Genomic DNA, 14,196 nt, shown 5'->3' on the forward strand with positions numbered 1-14,196 from the left:
GGAATGCTTACAGAAAAAATTGATGGACAATACCACATGCAGTTTTGAAGAAATCTGGTGGACGAGGTCAGTAAGAAAGAAGTTGGTTATATCAGAGAAATCCAATGAGGCGGTTTAAAAACTTCTTGAGGAGTAGGGGGGGTAGGGGGCACCAGACCGCCGTCTGGCTGAATATCCACACAGACTCTGAATGAGACACACAAAACACTCAAATATAGCACAGCGTAGCAGAGGCATTGTCCCAAATGGAGTGAGTCAAATCTGCATGAGGTTGGCTCAACCTAAGCATTGCAGTTAAAATAAAACTCACACCAACAAAACACATCCCAGAAATAAAATAGTGGCATTTAGACGACAAGCAAACACTGTAGGTTAAAATATTATGAACACACACACAAGATGTAAACACAAAGTACATGCAACAGTGACAAAACTGGACACTGGCACAAGAAAAGCCGACATCAAACGAAAGGAGGTGAATAATGAAAATAAGTTTCATTGTCAGAGGTCTGACGGTTGAAGCATGTTTCTCACTCCATGCATATCTGAGTAAACACTCAAGTATAAGCCCAGCTGTGTGCGAGAGTTTAGTGAATCACATGTTCTTGTTTTCGAGAAATAACTTGCAACATGGCGACCTTGAAACCATACAGAAACTGAGGTCTGAAGAATCAGAAAAGGGAACATGTTCACTTAGTTACATCAGACATTTGGTATAAAACAAACGGAATAACTGATTGTAAATTATTATTTATAAGTAAACGTAGATCAGTATTACATTTTCTCAAACTTAAACAAGTTTCTTATGTTGAATTTTATAAGCCCCTTCCACCTGTAAAGGTTACCAATACCAATACCGATTCATCTTTTTGTCAATCTTAGGCTGATCTGACATATGGTTGCAGGTGAGGTCCCAGCAGGATTTAGAATAAAACAGAAACATGGAGGTGTTTGCTGGCAGGGCAGAGAGTCTTTTTGCTGGATTGCTAGACTCAAACTTGAATATCATCCAACGGTGCCAAGTTGCCACTAGGCTGAGTTGAACCTATTTGCTGCACTTTTGCGATGAGCTCTGGAGGAGTCGAGATTTTTTTTTGGCACTTTCACAGTTATTTTAAAGCTTTTTAAATGTTCCTCTGAATATCACAAAGTTTCTTACATATTCCCTGGTTACTACCTACACTGCATGTTCTATTTTCAATTTTTTCAAAGTTTTTGTTCCATCTGAAAGGTGAATTATAAAAATCCTTAGCTGTACTAGTAGGTGTGACCCAAGTCATTTTGTTTTCAGAGTTTTTCAAAGTGACAAAAGAAAATGATTCTATACATGTACGCCAGGGCTAACAATAAGTGCAAGATCCTTTATGTGAATTTAAGTTGTGGTCCGCAGGAAAAACTAACTTTATTGAGGATTTTTTTTATATTTTAACATGAAATGCAGAAGACATGATATGTAGCAGATTTGTTGCAACCTTTAAATAAAAAAATTGGAAAGAGAATTCAGGTTTGTGAAATTTCTCTTTTAGAAATTTTAGCATATTAGACCTGCAAATTACCGCACAGTGATAGTAACTTCTTGCCTCAAAGTTTGAGAGTCAGGAAATTAGAGCTATTACATGTAATATGCAATAACACTGCTGCAATTTTAGCTTAGTGGGTGCAAGATGCAAAAGCTAAAATAAAAAGTAATAGCATGAGGGATCTTTTTGAATAAGTTTGACAGGACAAGATCTGACAAAAATGGAGAATTGGAGGGTTATCTATTTTGATGCTGATAATATGGTAACATGATAATCAACCACAGCAGGATTATTAAGCGACCGAAGGAGAAGAACAAACTGGCTTACAGACAAAATCTCCAAGCAGCTTTCCGTTTTATCCAGCAAATAAGGAATAAGGAATATTTTCTCATTCTGATGATTTTAAGTTAAACCTATTCTTTTATTTATATATGCATATCAGGTTCACTTTAAAGTGTCAATTACGCTGAGACATGGCTCAAAGCTGAAAATAGAGATGATCACAGATCTTAGGATCTTATATCTTGAGCTAAGAAGAAACATTTTTCTGAAAGCATTCGAGGCAATAAAAAGGACATCCTTAACCACACATACAGCCGCTTCCTCAGCGTTTATTGAGTTAATAAAATATATAATACACAATAAAATTTAGATTTGTCTCAAGTTGTTGTTATCTGCCACTTATGTGGCCGATAAAACAACATTGCCACTTATACTTGAATGTTCTCCCAGTCCCTTTGAGAGTTGATTGGAATTAGTTAATATTAACGTCCGTCGAGACATAAAAACGAGAGGAGTGACACATGTGATGAAGTATGGAGGATGAGCAGAGGGAGACAAACTCACAACCTGAAATGTCACGCCGTGGGTATCACTCTTAGTCCTGTGCTCCTAGCACTCTGGGGAAACAAACACACATTGACCAATGAGAGGACAGTACAGCCAACCATGGGAGGAGATATCAAGATGAATTTGAAATCCAGTGTGAACATCAAAAAGACAGAATAAGAGAGAAAATGAAAAAAGCAGCAAGAGAGAAAAGGACAAATCTTCAGAGATGCCAACGTCACAATGGAGGCATTGGTGGCATAATGTCTAGTAATTTAAGTTTAAAAATAAGAGCTTGATGAGGACTGGATGGCACCCCTGAAGCAAAGAGAGCAGACAAGCAGACTGACAGAGTTCTGACTCACGGCCAGTAGTGGGAGGAGCAGTAGCAGCAGTAGTGCTTGTAGGAGAGGAAAGGGCATTGGACAAGGACACGTGACTAGGACTAGAAACATTGGTTACATCCTGGTTCTGGCTGGTGGTGGATGACTGGCGTCTCAGAGCCCCAGCCCCCTGAAAGGAGGTGCCGCTCTTGAAGGTGTTGACTACTTCAATCTGTGGAAGAAGAGCGGGACAGGAGAGGACAAATGGCTGCTCAGAGTGACACGAACTGAATGGTAACACATGCTGGCTGGTTGGGTAAAGGGAGTACAACTTCGCAGTCATGACACATAAGGGTGGGGGGAGGTAAAGGTCAGGGTGGAGTATCCCCACAACCAAGTGGTGAATAGGAATAAAAGGCCATCTTACAGATAGAACAACATGTACCTGTCATGGTGGTCATGAACATACAGGACTGTAGAAGCTGTGATTCATCCAACATCTGCTGCCAGAACCAGACTGTGTTATGACCTTTAAAATGGTCTGGATTAACAGTTCTCCAGGCTTTCTGAAGACTTAAGTTGCTTTTTCACGCATTTTTCAGTCTTTGTAACATTTTAGTTTGTTTATTCTTTCACCTAACAGCGATCTATTAATCACTGAAGCAGAATAAGTCTCCAAAGCTATGAACTTGTGTTGTGTCTCGACATTTTGGTCAATTTAGTAAAAATGGGATTTTAGGTGGGAAGGTAAAGGACTTTGTGAAAAGTGGCTGAACTAATGCCACACTTTGTTCCCAATTGTTTAGCTGAATCTATGAAGGATATAAAAAATAACTCAGTTGTGAAATATAATGATATAAAAAGTTGTTGTTTTTTGCACCTAAAAGGTGATTTCAGAACAGCTATGAGAAAGAAACTTCACTTAAAGTAGATGATCAATTGCATATTGTAGCTCCTGTGTCCAAATGTTTAGTTTAATTTCAGATTCAGATTTGAGATTTCAGATACTGGACATTAGCTGTAGATCCTTTTTAAAAGCCTGACATGTCTTTTGTCTTCAACTTGCCCTCTTTGTAGGTTATGAACACGTACAAAGGCTGCAAACAAAATAAGTGAAAAAGCAGTCAAGTCTAAAACAACTGTGAAAGAACAACATAAAAACAGCGTGAACTATTGGTTTTTGATCAAATAAAATTTAGACAAGTCAAGTGCAATTTGATCTATAGATTTTTGTGTTAACAAGTTTGCCTCAAGTGAACATGCCATGGCATAGCTTCACACAGGACCACTAGTGACACATCAGTGAGATGAAAGTGTAACACAGAAGCAGAATAGAGTTAACTATCACAGTGAAACCGGTGTTAGAGTGCAGCACAATGACAACAGTTCAATGATTATTTTCTGTTCCTCCGATGGTCCACAGTGCTTCCATCCACCCAGGAAAAGTTGGATCTTCATGTTCCTAAATTTGTTATCTTGAGACAAAATGACTTTAATGTTGTGCCATTTATGTCTTAAATATTATGCAGAAATATAGAAGAAACTGGATCTTTGACGCTGACCAATAAAGCATCTAGAATCATGCTATTCTGCTATTAACCCCTTAATAAACAAAAACTATTGGCACATTTGTTTCTGAAAATAAGTGCCAAGGGGAAGGACGAATAAAGTAAAAGGAAGCAAATTTGTTTCGTCTTTTCAGGTATCAAGTCACACGAAATCCTGAAGTGAAATAAAAATCTTACCTGAGTCTGGATGCGGTTTAAACCTCTGAACCAAAGTATTTGACCTCTCCGTAACTCCCTCTCTGCGTGGTCAATCTCCTCGTTCTCTTCGTTTACGTCTTCCTCTGGCAGCTCATCTTTGTGAGTCAACTGGCCCGCCCGACGCAGGAAACGCAGGTGGCTGTTGGGTATGGTGGCAATCACCTACACAACAAAATAGGAGAACATTCTTTTTAGGTAAATCCAAAAGCTGAAGCAAAAGCCAAAGAATAAGCAGTGCATGAACAGTAGGCAATAATTCATTTGAGTTACCTGTCCCCAGACCAGTTCTCCCAGCCCCAGAAAAACACACCACAACCACTTTTCCAGGCTCAGAGGTTGACAGCTGAATGGCTTTCCTCCAAACTGCACAATCACAATCTGCACAAAACAATGCACAGTACAAAAAATAAAAAAATGACTTTCCAGAAACCTCAATATGTGAAATATCCTTGGATACGTGAAATATCCTTAGCTGATAAGTAAAACACATTCACCAATAGAATAAAAAGTACATTGCACCTGTATAGCAAAGGTGCCAAAAACGATGGAGCAGAAAATTGGGTTTCTGAAGATCCCGTCAAACACGTTCCTCTCTCCGTGTATTTTCCGAGCATTTATCTCATTAAACAGCTGCATCATTACAAATGTGTTGAATATGATGGTGTAGTGCTCGGACGGCGGAGAATGGAGAGGAGCGTTACGGCCACTGTCGATGTCAAAGATTTTCTCACCTGGTGGAAACAGAAGTGATAACTTCTTTAATTCTGAACGGGTATTGTAGCACGCTGTATGTGAACTGTGCGTACCAGCAAACAGGAGCGTGAAGATGAGAATGAGCTGATAGACGGCATGTCCCAGGATGTTCTTGGTCATAGTGCTGGAGATAAGAGGCTTATTGCGACCATACGGTTTTCTCCTCAACAGGGCCTCTGTGGGGGGCTCCGTCGCCAAGGCCAGAGACGCAAAAGTATCCATAATCAGGTTAACCCACAACATCTGCACCGCTTTAAGTGGAGAGTCCTGYGGAAATCAAACGCAAACTCCCACTGAGAAAAACAAAAACTCCAATAAAACTGAAAACATACAGTGGAAACTGAACCTTTATATATAACACAATGACGTTTTTGTGTCATCATTCTAACACAAAAATACCGTTTTGCTCATTTTGTAGGACATTTGATTACTCAAGTCACCATATTTAAAACTATGGATTAGAAAACAGTAACACAATTCTAGCCCAACCAGGAGAATGCCATCACCTGCTACACTATTGCCAGAAAAGGAGATTGATACCCAATTAATGCTTCTTACCTGTGTGATGCAGGCTCCAGTGAAAGCAACGATGACGGCCACGACATTGACAGTAAGCTGGAACTGAAGAAACTTGGAAATGCTGTCATACACATTCCGGCCCCACATCACTGCCTTGACGATGCTGCTGAAGTTATCATCAGTAAGAATAATGTCTGAAGCTTCTTTAGCCACGTCTGTTCCAGCGATACCCTGAAAGAGCAAAAAATGACCAACAATGAAGAAAACCGTTTTTAATTTTTCTTTTCTTTTTCTGGGAACATGGATTGGAAGACATAAGATTAACAATATGTAAATAATTGCTAATAGTTCAAAGACATTTTTTTATTTTATTTTACAAATGCTAATTTAAAAAAATAAATCAATGTTATTTTGAAGTTTAGGATTTATTTCATAATTAAAAGATTGAAAAGGGTAAGTAGTAAAATCCAGAAATGCATGTGTCATCTTTGAGTTTCTTTGAGCGTGGCAAAATGAAAAACAGTTCTTAAGAATTATTATTAAAAGCCTAAAATCTTATTAAGAAGTAATGAATGGGACACAGAGGAATCCTCAGAAGCCCTAAAAGTAGCAAAGTAAAAAAAAAAAAAATACTCAGTTTAAGGGACAGCAAAAAAATGAACCAAAAACACATGTATTTTAATCACTATTTTATTCTCTGCATTTCAATTAAAAAAAGTAAAGCTAAAGATGCACTACACACAAACCACAAATGATAATTGCTGAAGAAGCTGGCTGTTCCCAGAGAGCTCTAGCCAAGCATATTGATAGAAAATTTTATGAAAAGAAAAACTGTGGCAGAAGCTAAAAGTGTGGAGATTCACAGAATCCAAGTGCCATGTCATATGCTTTTGTTGGTCCACTTTGTTTCATCGTGTCATAATTTAGCACAGGAAATATTAGAGCCCTTCATGCTTCCCTCTGGCGAAAAGTTTTATGGAGACACTGATTTCATTGGCTCTGGTTTACACTGGAAAAAGTCTCAGTATTTGTTTAATGACCATGGAATCACTGTGTATGGCTGACTCACCTGCAATCTCACCTGGCTACAATGCTATGGCACACTGATACAGTAATTTATGCAAAGCAAGCCCCAACCAAACCCATGTGCATATACTGTCCTGTGCATAGATGCACTTTAAGTAGGCTGATATTGCCATTTAAGAAGTCCCTTTTAGCTTTATGTCAAATTCAAACTTTCTAAGAAATTGAATTGAATTTTTGGTGAAACAGATTCTTGAAACAGATTATTCTGTGTTTAATAGTGCAAAATAAATTTTTTTTTTTCTTTTTGAACTGAATTGCAGAAAAACCTTTTAATTAATTTGATGAACCTGGAGAATATGATGGAAGAAACTAAGCTGAGTGTTACTGTAACCAACAACTAGAGGGTGCTCCAAAGCAGCAAATATAAAGGGATAGTTCTTGAGAAAATTCTAAATAATGCAGCAGCGGAAAAGACATAGGGAGATGTTCACTGCAAATCAGGCTCAAATTAATACATGTAATTAAAGAGAAAACACTCAAGCAAACATAAATCCCATGTTAGTTTTATTACCATTGCAAACCCGACATCAGCTTTCTTTAAGGCAGGTCCGTCGTTGGTGCCATCTCCTGTTACAGCAACCACCTGCCTCTGATCTGCCATAGTGCTGTCAATAATTCCTGTCAAAACACGCAGAGCAGAACAGTTCATATGATACAGCCAATCAGATTATTAGTCATTGGGTCTTATTTAATAAAAAGAGAAAGCACACACCCATCTCAAAATCTAAGTTTGAAGTAAATTCAGCCACAATTCAATTTCCCAAAGACGATGCCACAAACTTACCTTTGACAAGTGTGTGTTTATCTGTTGGGGATGATCTGGCCAGGACCCGGAGTTTAGGCCACACCTTGTCAATACGCTCCTGCTCCACCTACACAAGTTTCATGATGCACACAAACATTTGAAAATGGAGAGAGAAAGTGGTCGCAGTTTAGATATTTTTTCATCATTTTCGAGGCTGTCTCTGTTTTTTCCTCCCGGTTATTTTGGCGACATCCTCTGTACCTCGCCTTTCTCATTACGGATCCTCCGGTTGAACTCTTTGCCGTCAATGCAGAGGAAATCCTCTCCTGGATGGATGATCCCACACTTGATGGCTATGGCTCTGGCCGTGTTTATGTTGTCACCTGTCACCATGCGTACAGTGATGCCTGCACGCTGACACTTCTGAATAGCATCGGGAACCTAAAGGGCAGAGATATGCAGCTTGTGATGCACGCAATAACTGTTAAAAACTGCCATTTTATTAAAGCATCAAAATTTTTTTATTTCAGTCACAAAATGTTGTGCTTCTGACACCTTATATAAGTTTTTTTTATCACGCTATAGTGTAGTTTTCAGTTTACATCAGCGCCAGAAGGATATGTTGACTCTGTCTGTCAACCATTTGGTGGTGTGGGTACAGTTGGTCTTACAGCTTCAATCCTGAAATGAGCGCACTGCTAAATAGTAAAGCTGCAAGCTGGTGAGGAAAACATACAATGTGGACCTAAGGGAAACTACAAACTATTTTCTGAAAATTAAGTATGAATAAAGGCATGTAGGCGTACCTGATATATTCAATTATATCAAACTAGAACTATTTTCTTTAATTCTTTGTTTAAACATATATAACTATGTGAAGTGAAGTTTATTGTTTCCCTGTAAACAGGAGTCTAAATGGTTAAATGTTATAAGATATTGTGCACACAGGGCACAGAGAAAAATCTGTGTTATCAACAGCTTGCAAAACAGTATTAATTCAGAAATACATCTTCTTCTTGGCAAAGGTCAGTGTGGGAGAGTGCTGCTCTCCAAACCCACACATAAACAAATGTGTGCACATAAAGTAATGAGAGCCCACATTGATTTTTACAAACATGGAAGACTCTATTTCTATGTTTTTTTTCTGTTTTAGGCACAACTACACACACACGGACACAGAAATGTGCAACTACACACAGTGGAGTGAGGAAGGTTATCCACAAGAAGGAGGTTGCCCAAATAACAACATATTTCTGTTTTGACTAATATGTAGCAAAAAAACCCATCCTAGATAATAAAACCTACAAGATTGGAAAATATGAAGAAGATCCTGCTGCATTCATTGTCCATTTCGTCTTTCACAAACAAATCACTGCTTACCCATGAAAATCTTCTCTCAAGATTGAAGACCCTTTTTCTAATTTTTAAGCAGCTTTGGCTCTATTGAATAAATCTAGTTCAAATTTGTCAGAGGATATTTAGTTTTAAAATAACTATTGCTCCAGTTCCTTGAATCAACCTAAAGCAACTAAGCCTTTCAAAACTAGACAAATTCCCTTAAAAAGGACAAAAACATAGTATGTTTTAAACCATTAAAAGTACAATGTTTGGTATCTATTTATCAAACTGCTGATATAAGATGTAATTTTGGATTACTAGCCACCAATTTTTTTATGTATGTCCACCACAGTTGATATTGATTTATTGATCAATAAAGTTTGTCAGGGGTTTTTGCAGAATCATCTGGTGTAAAAATAAAAAATAAAAAAAAATTATAAATACATATATATAAAGATTTTGTGAGGCTTTGAAATATATGTATATAATTATTTATATTTGGTAGAAAATATAACCATTGTAGATCATAGTTTACATAATAGGGAAAATGTAAATTTTCTTGACATCTGAAGAGTTAATAAATATCAAATACAAAATGGATGATAGGTACTTTTATATTAGAATACAAATTAATGAGGATTAATTCTGTTTGTGGCAAGTGCATTATTTCCAAATAAAAACAGCATAGGTATTCCAGTTGAATTTCTTTTTTTGAATATTATGAATGTGTAGTTGTTGTCAAGGTGTTAGGCTGCTGTTTGTCATTTTATTACTCTTGGAAGTTTTTGTTTTTTTTCCCTACAGCTCTATTTGACTTGGCATCTGACAGAGGAGAGAAAGAAAAGAGTAAAACGCATTTTGACCCGACAAAGGAGGAAGGTAGGAGTCTAGATGTTATACGGAAAAACAAGCCTCTCGAGTGTCTGATATGGATCTGGTTACCGTCTCGTTCTCCTCCATTTCTCTTTACCCATCTCCCCCCACCTCCATCATTCTTACATCAATCTTATTTCTAATCTATTTATCTGTCTCAGTCTCTGTTTCTCTTTATATTCCTGTTCCTCTCCAAGTCCTGCCTCTCAGGAGCACCCGTATACAGAAGCCAGGGATTATAAAAAAAAAGGAAATTCAGAAGGAAGAGATTTGCTGCTAATAGAGAAATAACAATGTTTACAAAGTTGTTTGACCTTTTATTCAGGAGAGTTAAATCTTGAAAAGACTAGACAGAAAAAGTGTACTGTAGTGCAGCATTTCTTTGAACTGCTTAATTAAAAAAAAAAAAAGTCACATAATGTACAACTTCWAAACTAGTAAAATTGTACAAATGTTGAGGATTTATAACTTTGATAACCTGAAAGGGAGAACAAAAACAATTGTAGCCAAGAAATTATCCTTCTTGACAATAAATGTTTTCCTTTCTGTGCATTTTCTGTTTCAATTACACAAATATACAAATACACAAATCCCAGCAAAACAACTAGATTGATGCATAAAGTTGTTCATAAAATAATGGAAGGTGGAGAGAAGAAAACATGGCGGGGCGAGGTTGAGTAAGAGCCGTTGCTTCTSAGTGACGAGAGGGTGGAAAAAAAGATAAAAGGAAAGGGTTTAATAATGCAGCGGTCAGCTAGGATCCTACGTTTGTACTATCACTGGAGCTGTGTAAAGGAACGTCAGCTAAGCCATTACACAAAAATACAGCACTCTAATAAATGCATTACACATATTCTTTAAGAAAAGCCTATCAGAAAATATTTTAGTGGTAACCATAATCCGAATTCTTTAACAGTGAGATTTTCAAAGTCCCTCCACACAGTAAAAGTTGGAAAACGATAAAGTCCGTCCTCCCATAAAGTCTTGCAAGATACAAGTTAGCAGCAGTCTGAACAGTGATGAGCAACAATCACYTTCATGGAGTCGAGCACCAGTGGGTGCTGCCAATCGGTCAGAGAGGGTTAGGGTTAGGAGACTACAGTTGTTGAGAGAGACAACCCTCCAACCCGCTGCAGCGCTTGGAGGGGTTAATAAATTGCGACTCCCCACTTTGGCTAAAGTTTTCCCGAGGTACCGATCAGTTCCATCTGGCAGTGTGGAAAGTGAAAGACTATCTAGCTTAGTGTCTAAYATTGTAGCTGAAAACCCAAAGCCAATCACATATTTTCCATCAAGAAAAAATGCCCCTCATTTTTTAAAAATAGGCTTCACAGACTGATTAAAATATAATTAGTAGCTGAACAAATATTATTTCCATATTGTGCCTATTAAAATGTATTCATTCAAATACAAATACAAATCAATCATAATGAACCAAATTTTTGACACAACAAATGACAAAAGAAAAGCTTTTTTAGTATCACAAAGGGACAACTGATTTGTACAAAATAATAGAAAATAAAACAACATAACATAAGATATGTGACTGCAAAAATATTTACTACCTTCAAGGCAGTATTTACTAAATGCACCTTTGGCTGCAATCAGCGTTTACTCRACGTTTTACTCRATTCTTTCTTGAAAAACACTAAAAGCTCAGCTTTTGTGGGGATCAGCTATAAATKACACTTTTCAAATCCTGTCACAAATTCTCTATGGAATTAAGGTCTGGGCTTTGACTGGGCCATACACCTTGCTGTCTGAATGCTTCAAGTCTTTATCAATGGCTTTTGAACCAGCATGGAAGAAGTAAATTTATTTGTTTGAATAGTTTTATGACAATTTATATTCTTGTGTTTATGTTTAATGCTTTTCTACAATATCTATCAAGACTTTCGGTGAATTGCTCTGTTTTTAGAGTGCTTAAATAAAGTAGTCCTGGCTTAGAGAAAGTATAAAAAAGTACAATTTGCACCTAACACCTTACCTTTAACCAWTGTTTCTCATCAACAATTTAAACCCTCATAAAAGGTGGCACATCTGGGATAAACCTCCTAATTTCTGATTGCATAGACACATTTTCCTACCTCTGGTCTGACAGGATCCTCTATTCCCACAACGCAGATGGCTGTAAGGTCAGTGAGGATGTTGTTCTCATCATCCCATTTGGGCTCAGGATCACTGGCAAAGTCACGGTACGCCACACAGATGGTCCTCAGGCCGTCACAGGCCATGGGCTCAATCACCTTCTTCACCATCTCATCCTTGTCTCTAGGCCGGAAAACTCTGGGCTCACCAACTTCATTCAGAATGTGACTGCATCTGAAACAAAACAGTAAAGCCTGGTAAAAACCTGAAGAGTGTCTTTAATTTGTAAAATGATAGCACTGCAGAGTAAAGATCTTCACTGCACCTCAATAAACAAACCATCCATCCAAACATACATCCATATAAAAAAGTATTTTGATTCAGTGTAAAGCTACAAGAAAAATACCCAAAATTAACCAACAAGCAATGCAAAATGGGGACAGATGCAGTGTAACGAAAAAATGTAACCAATAGAGTATAAACATAAAGAGTAAAAACAACCCGAGAAAGTACCAGGGTTAAACCTTGTATGGGTTAAACCTTGTATATCATCACACATCATATCGCTATTATTTTTTATTAATATTAAGTGTAAATTAGCTACTAAAGGGAACAAATATCCCCCTCTCCATCATGTAATCTCATGTAGCATACATGAGATTACATGTAWGCTCAGAAAAAAACTGTCAAAAGGTCAAAGAACTTTACCTAAAGTTTTTGCAGCATGTCTTCTTTAAACTCAGTTAGTCTAAATAAACAGTACCAAACAACTACACCATCACTAAAATATCAGCTTTACCTTACTATATCCAATAAATTAACAATTCATTTGTTGTAACAATGCTCCTTATAAAAGAAATTTTACATGTTTATTTCCCCTTAAACTGTGACGTGGCTTGGGCAGCAGTTGACTTTATGAGCTGCACTCATGAAAAAAAAMCTAACTTTCTTTACAAATGTCCACCATTTACAGAGAAACAAACAGGCCTTTTCAACAGGCTTAATTTTTGCACCAAGTACCCAGAATACTGGACTCACTTCTTGAGAACAATTTCAGAGGCTCCCTTGCTGTACATTCGGAAGCTCCCTTCAGGAAGTTTGATTACAGTGCTCATCGATTTTCTGACAGAGTTGAAGGTGTAGACTTTATAAAGCTTCTCCTCTGGGATCTGGTTTCTTATTGGCTGGTAGTCCCGTTTCAGGTCCAGGACCAATCCCAAGAGTCCGCACTCAGTCTTGTTTCCAACTTGCTTGGGTAGACCACCTTCCTTATCTGGGGGCTGAAGAAAAACAGAAGTAAAACACGTGCAACTCTCTTTAAGTGAACTATATCAAAACCCCAGACAAGGCATAAGAACCGCTTTGTACAATTTCATTCTGTTYGTTGARATTCTCTTTCCTTCAGTGAAATGAGACATGTCCAATGCAACACCTGAAATAGCTGCCGGTGATAACTGACTAGCAAGCAGGTGACAGGGTTGGTGTGTGGGAGAGCAAGACATGAGACAGATAGAATCAAATTTGGACGTTCTTATTTCAGGCGAGCAGCTCAACCCTTCATGTAATTRCATGTTTAGAAACATGCAATTACTGTATATGGCTCAGTAAACATTCAAATGTACGTATAACCAACAAAATAAAGCAACATCTTAGCCATCTTCTTCTTCCTTTGCTTTTTCTGCTTATTRCTGTACAACATCCTAGATTCAACACCATTCGCTTTCATAAACAAAACAAGGTAAAAACAACATTTCTTCAATTACTTTATTCACTCAAGTACTTCTCTCACATCTATTTCTTATTTACTTTGTTAGTCGGTCACTTGCTTGACAAATAAAGAAAGCCACTGCCTTGTAGACCACCAGCAGAGTTTAAATGGAGCTAAACAGAAATAAAAGTGAGATCAAAAGCGTAAAATATTGGTATTAACAGTAACAATGTAAGTATGTTTGCACAGAAGGAAAAAAAAAAGAGTCTTTTCTGACATGTTGAGACATCATCAGCTGTAAACGTCAAGCTTATGGGACAACAATGTAATATGCATTTTTAAATGACTGTAATTGCAATAAAGAAACGCAGATCAATAACTGCTTGGAAGAAATATAGCAAATAAAGTTATTGCAGCATAAGGGGTCTAAGGTAAGCGGTTAATAATCACCTCATAATTGTTTTTCAGTACAAGTAGAACAGCTTACATTGTTGTTTTTTTTTGTCAATACTTTTATTTAATATGGTTTATTTTCCATGTTATGATAGTTAAATTGTCTTATATTAGGAGGTCTAACATAAAAAAAATTTAATTTTTGCTTTATTTCTTAATGATTTTTGGTTCTTTCAATTTGTGCAAATATATATAT

At 37.2% G+C, this 14,196-nt stretch overlaps 1 protein-coding gene across 15 annotated transcripts in view; it reads right to left on the minus strand.

Annotated features, from left to right (window-relative positions):
• Positions 1 to 14,196, minus strand: part of atp2b2 (ATPase plasma membrane Ca2+ transporting 2) — a 119,937-nt gene that overhangs the window by 2,475 nt on the left and 103,266 nt on the right. For 11 of the 15 annotated variants that reach the window (XM_008408527.2, XM_008408526.2, XM_008408529.2 and 8 more), the window contains 10 exons: positions 12,878 to 13,119; positions 11,839 to 12,073; positions 7,802 to 7,981; positions 7,580 to 7,667; positions 7,307 to 7,413; positions 5,749 to 5,940; positions 5,244 to 5,457; positions 4,957 to 5,168; positions 4,708 to 4,815; positions 4,417 to 4,599 (listed from right to left, as the gene is read on the minus strand). In XM_008408527.2, the coding sequence (XP_008406749.1) occupies positions 4,417 to 4,599; positions 4,708 to 4,815; positions 4,957 to 5,168; positions 5,244 to 5,457; positions 5,749 to 5,940; positions 7,307 to 7,413; positions 7,580 to 7,667; positions 7,802 to 7,981; positions 11,839 to 12,073; positions 12,878 to 13,119 (1,761 nt within the window). Of the gene's footprint in view, positions 1 to 11; positions 187 to 2,369; positions 2,420 to 2,713; positions 2,904 to 4,416; positions 4,600 to 4,707; positions 4,816 to 4,956; positions 5,169 to 5,243; positions 5,458 to 5,748; positions 5,941 to 7,306; positions 7,414 to 7,579; positions 7,668 to 7,801; positions 7,982 to 11,838; positions 12,074 to 12,877; positions 13,120 to 14,196 lie in introns of all 15 variants that reach the window. The other 4 variants (XR_001776620.1, XM_008408538.2, XM_008408535.2 and 1 more) reach the window with 4 other exon arrangements.

Source organism: Poecilia reticulata, linkage group LG5 (genome assembly GCF_000633615.1).
Source record: "Poecilia reticulata strain Guanapo linkage group LG5, Guppy_female_1.0+MT, whole genome shotgun sequence".
Classification (NCBI taxonomy): Eukaryota; Metazoa; Chordata; class Actinopteri; order Cyprinodontiformes; family Poeciliidae; genus Poecilia; species Poecilia reticulata.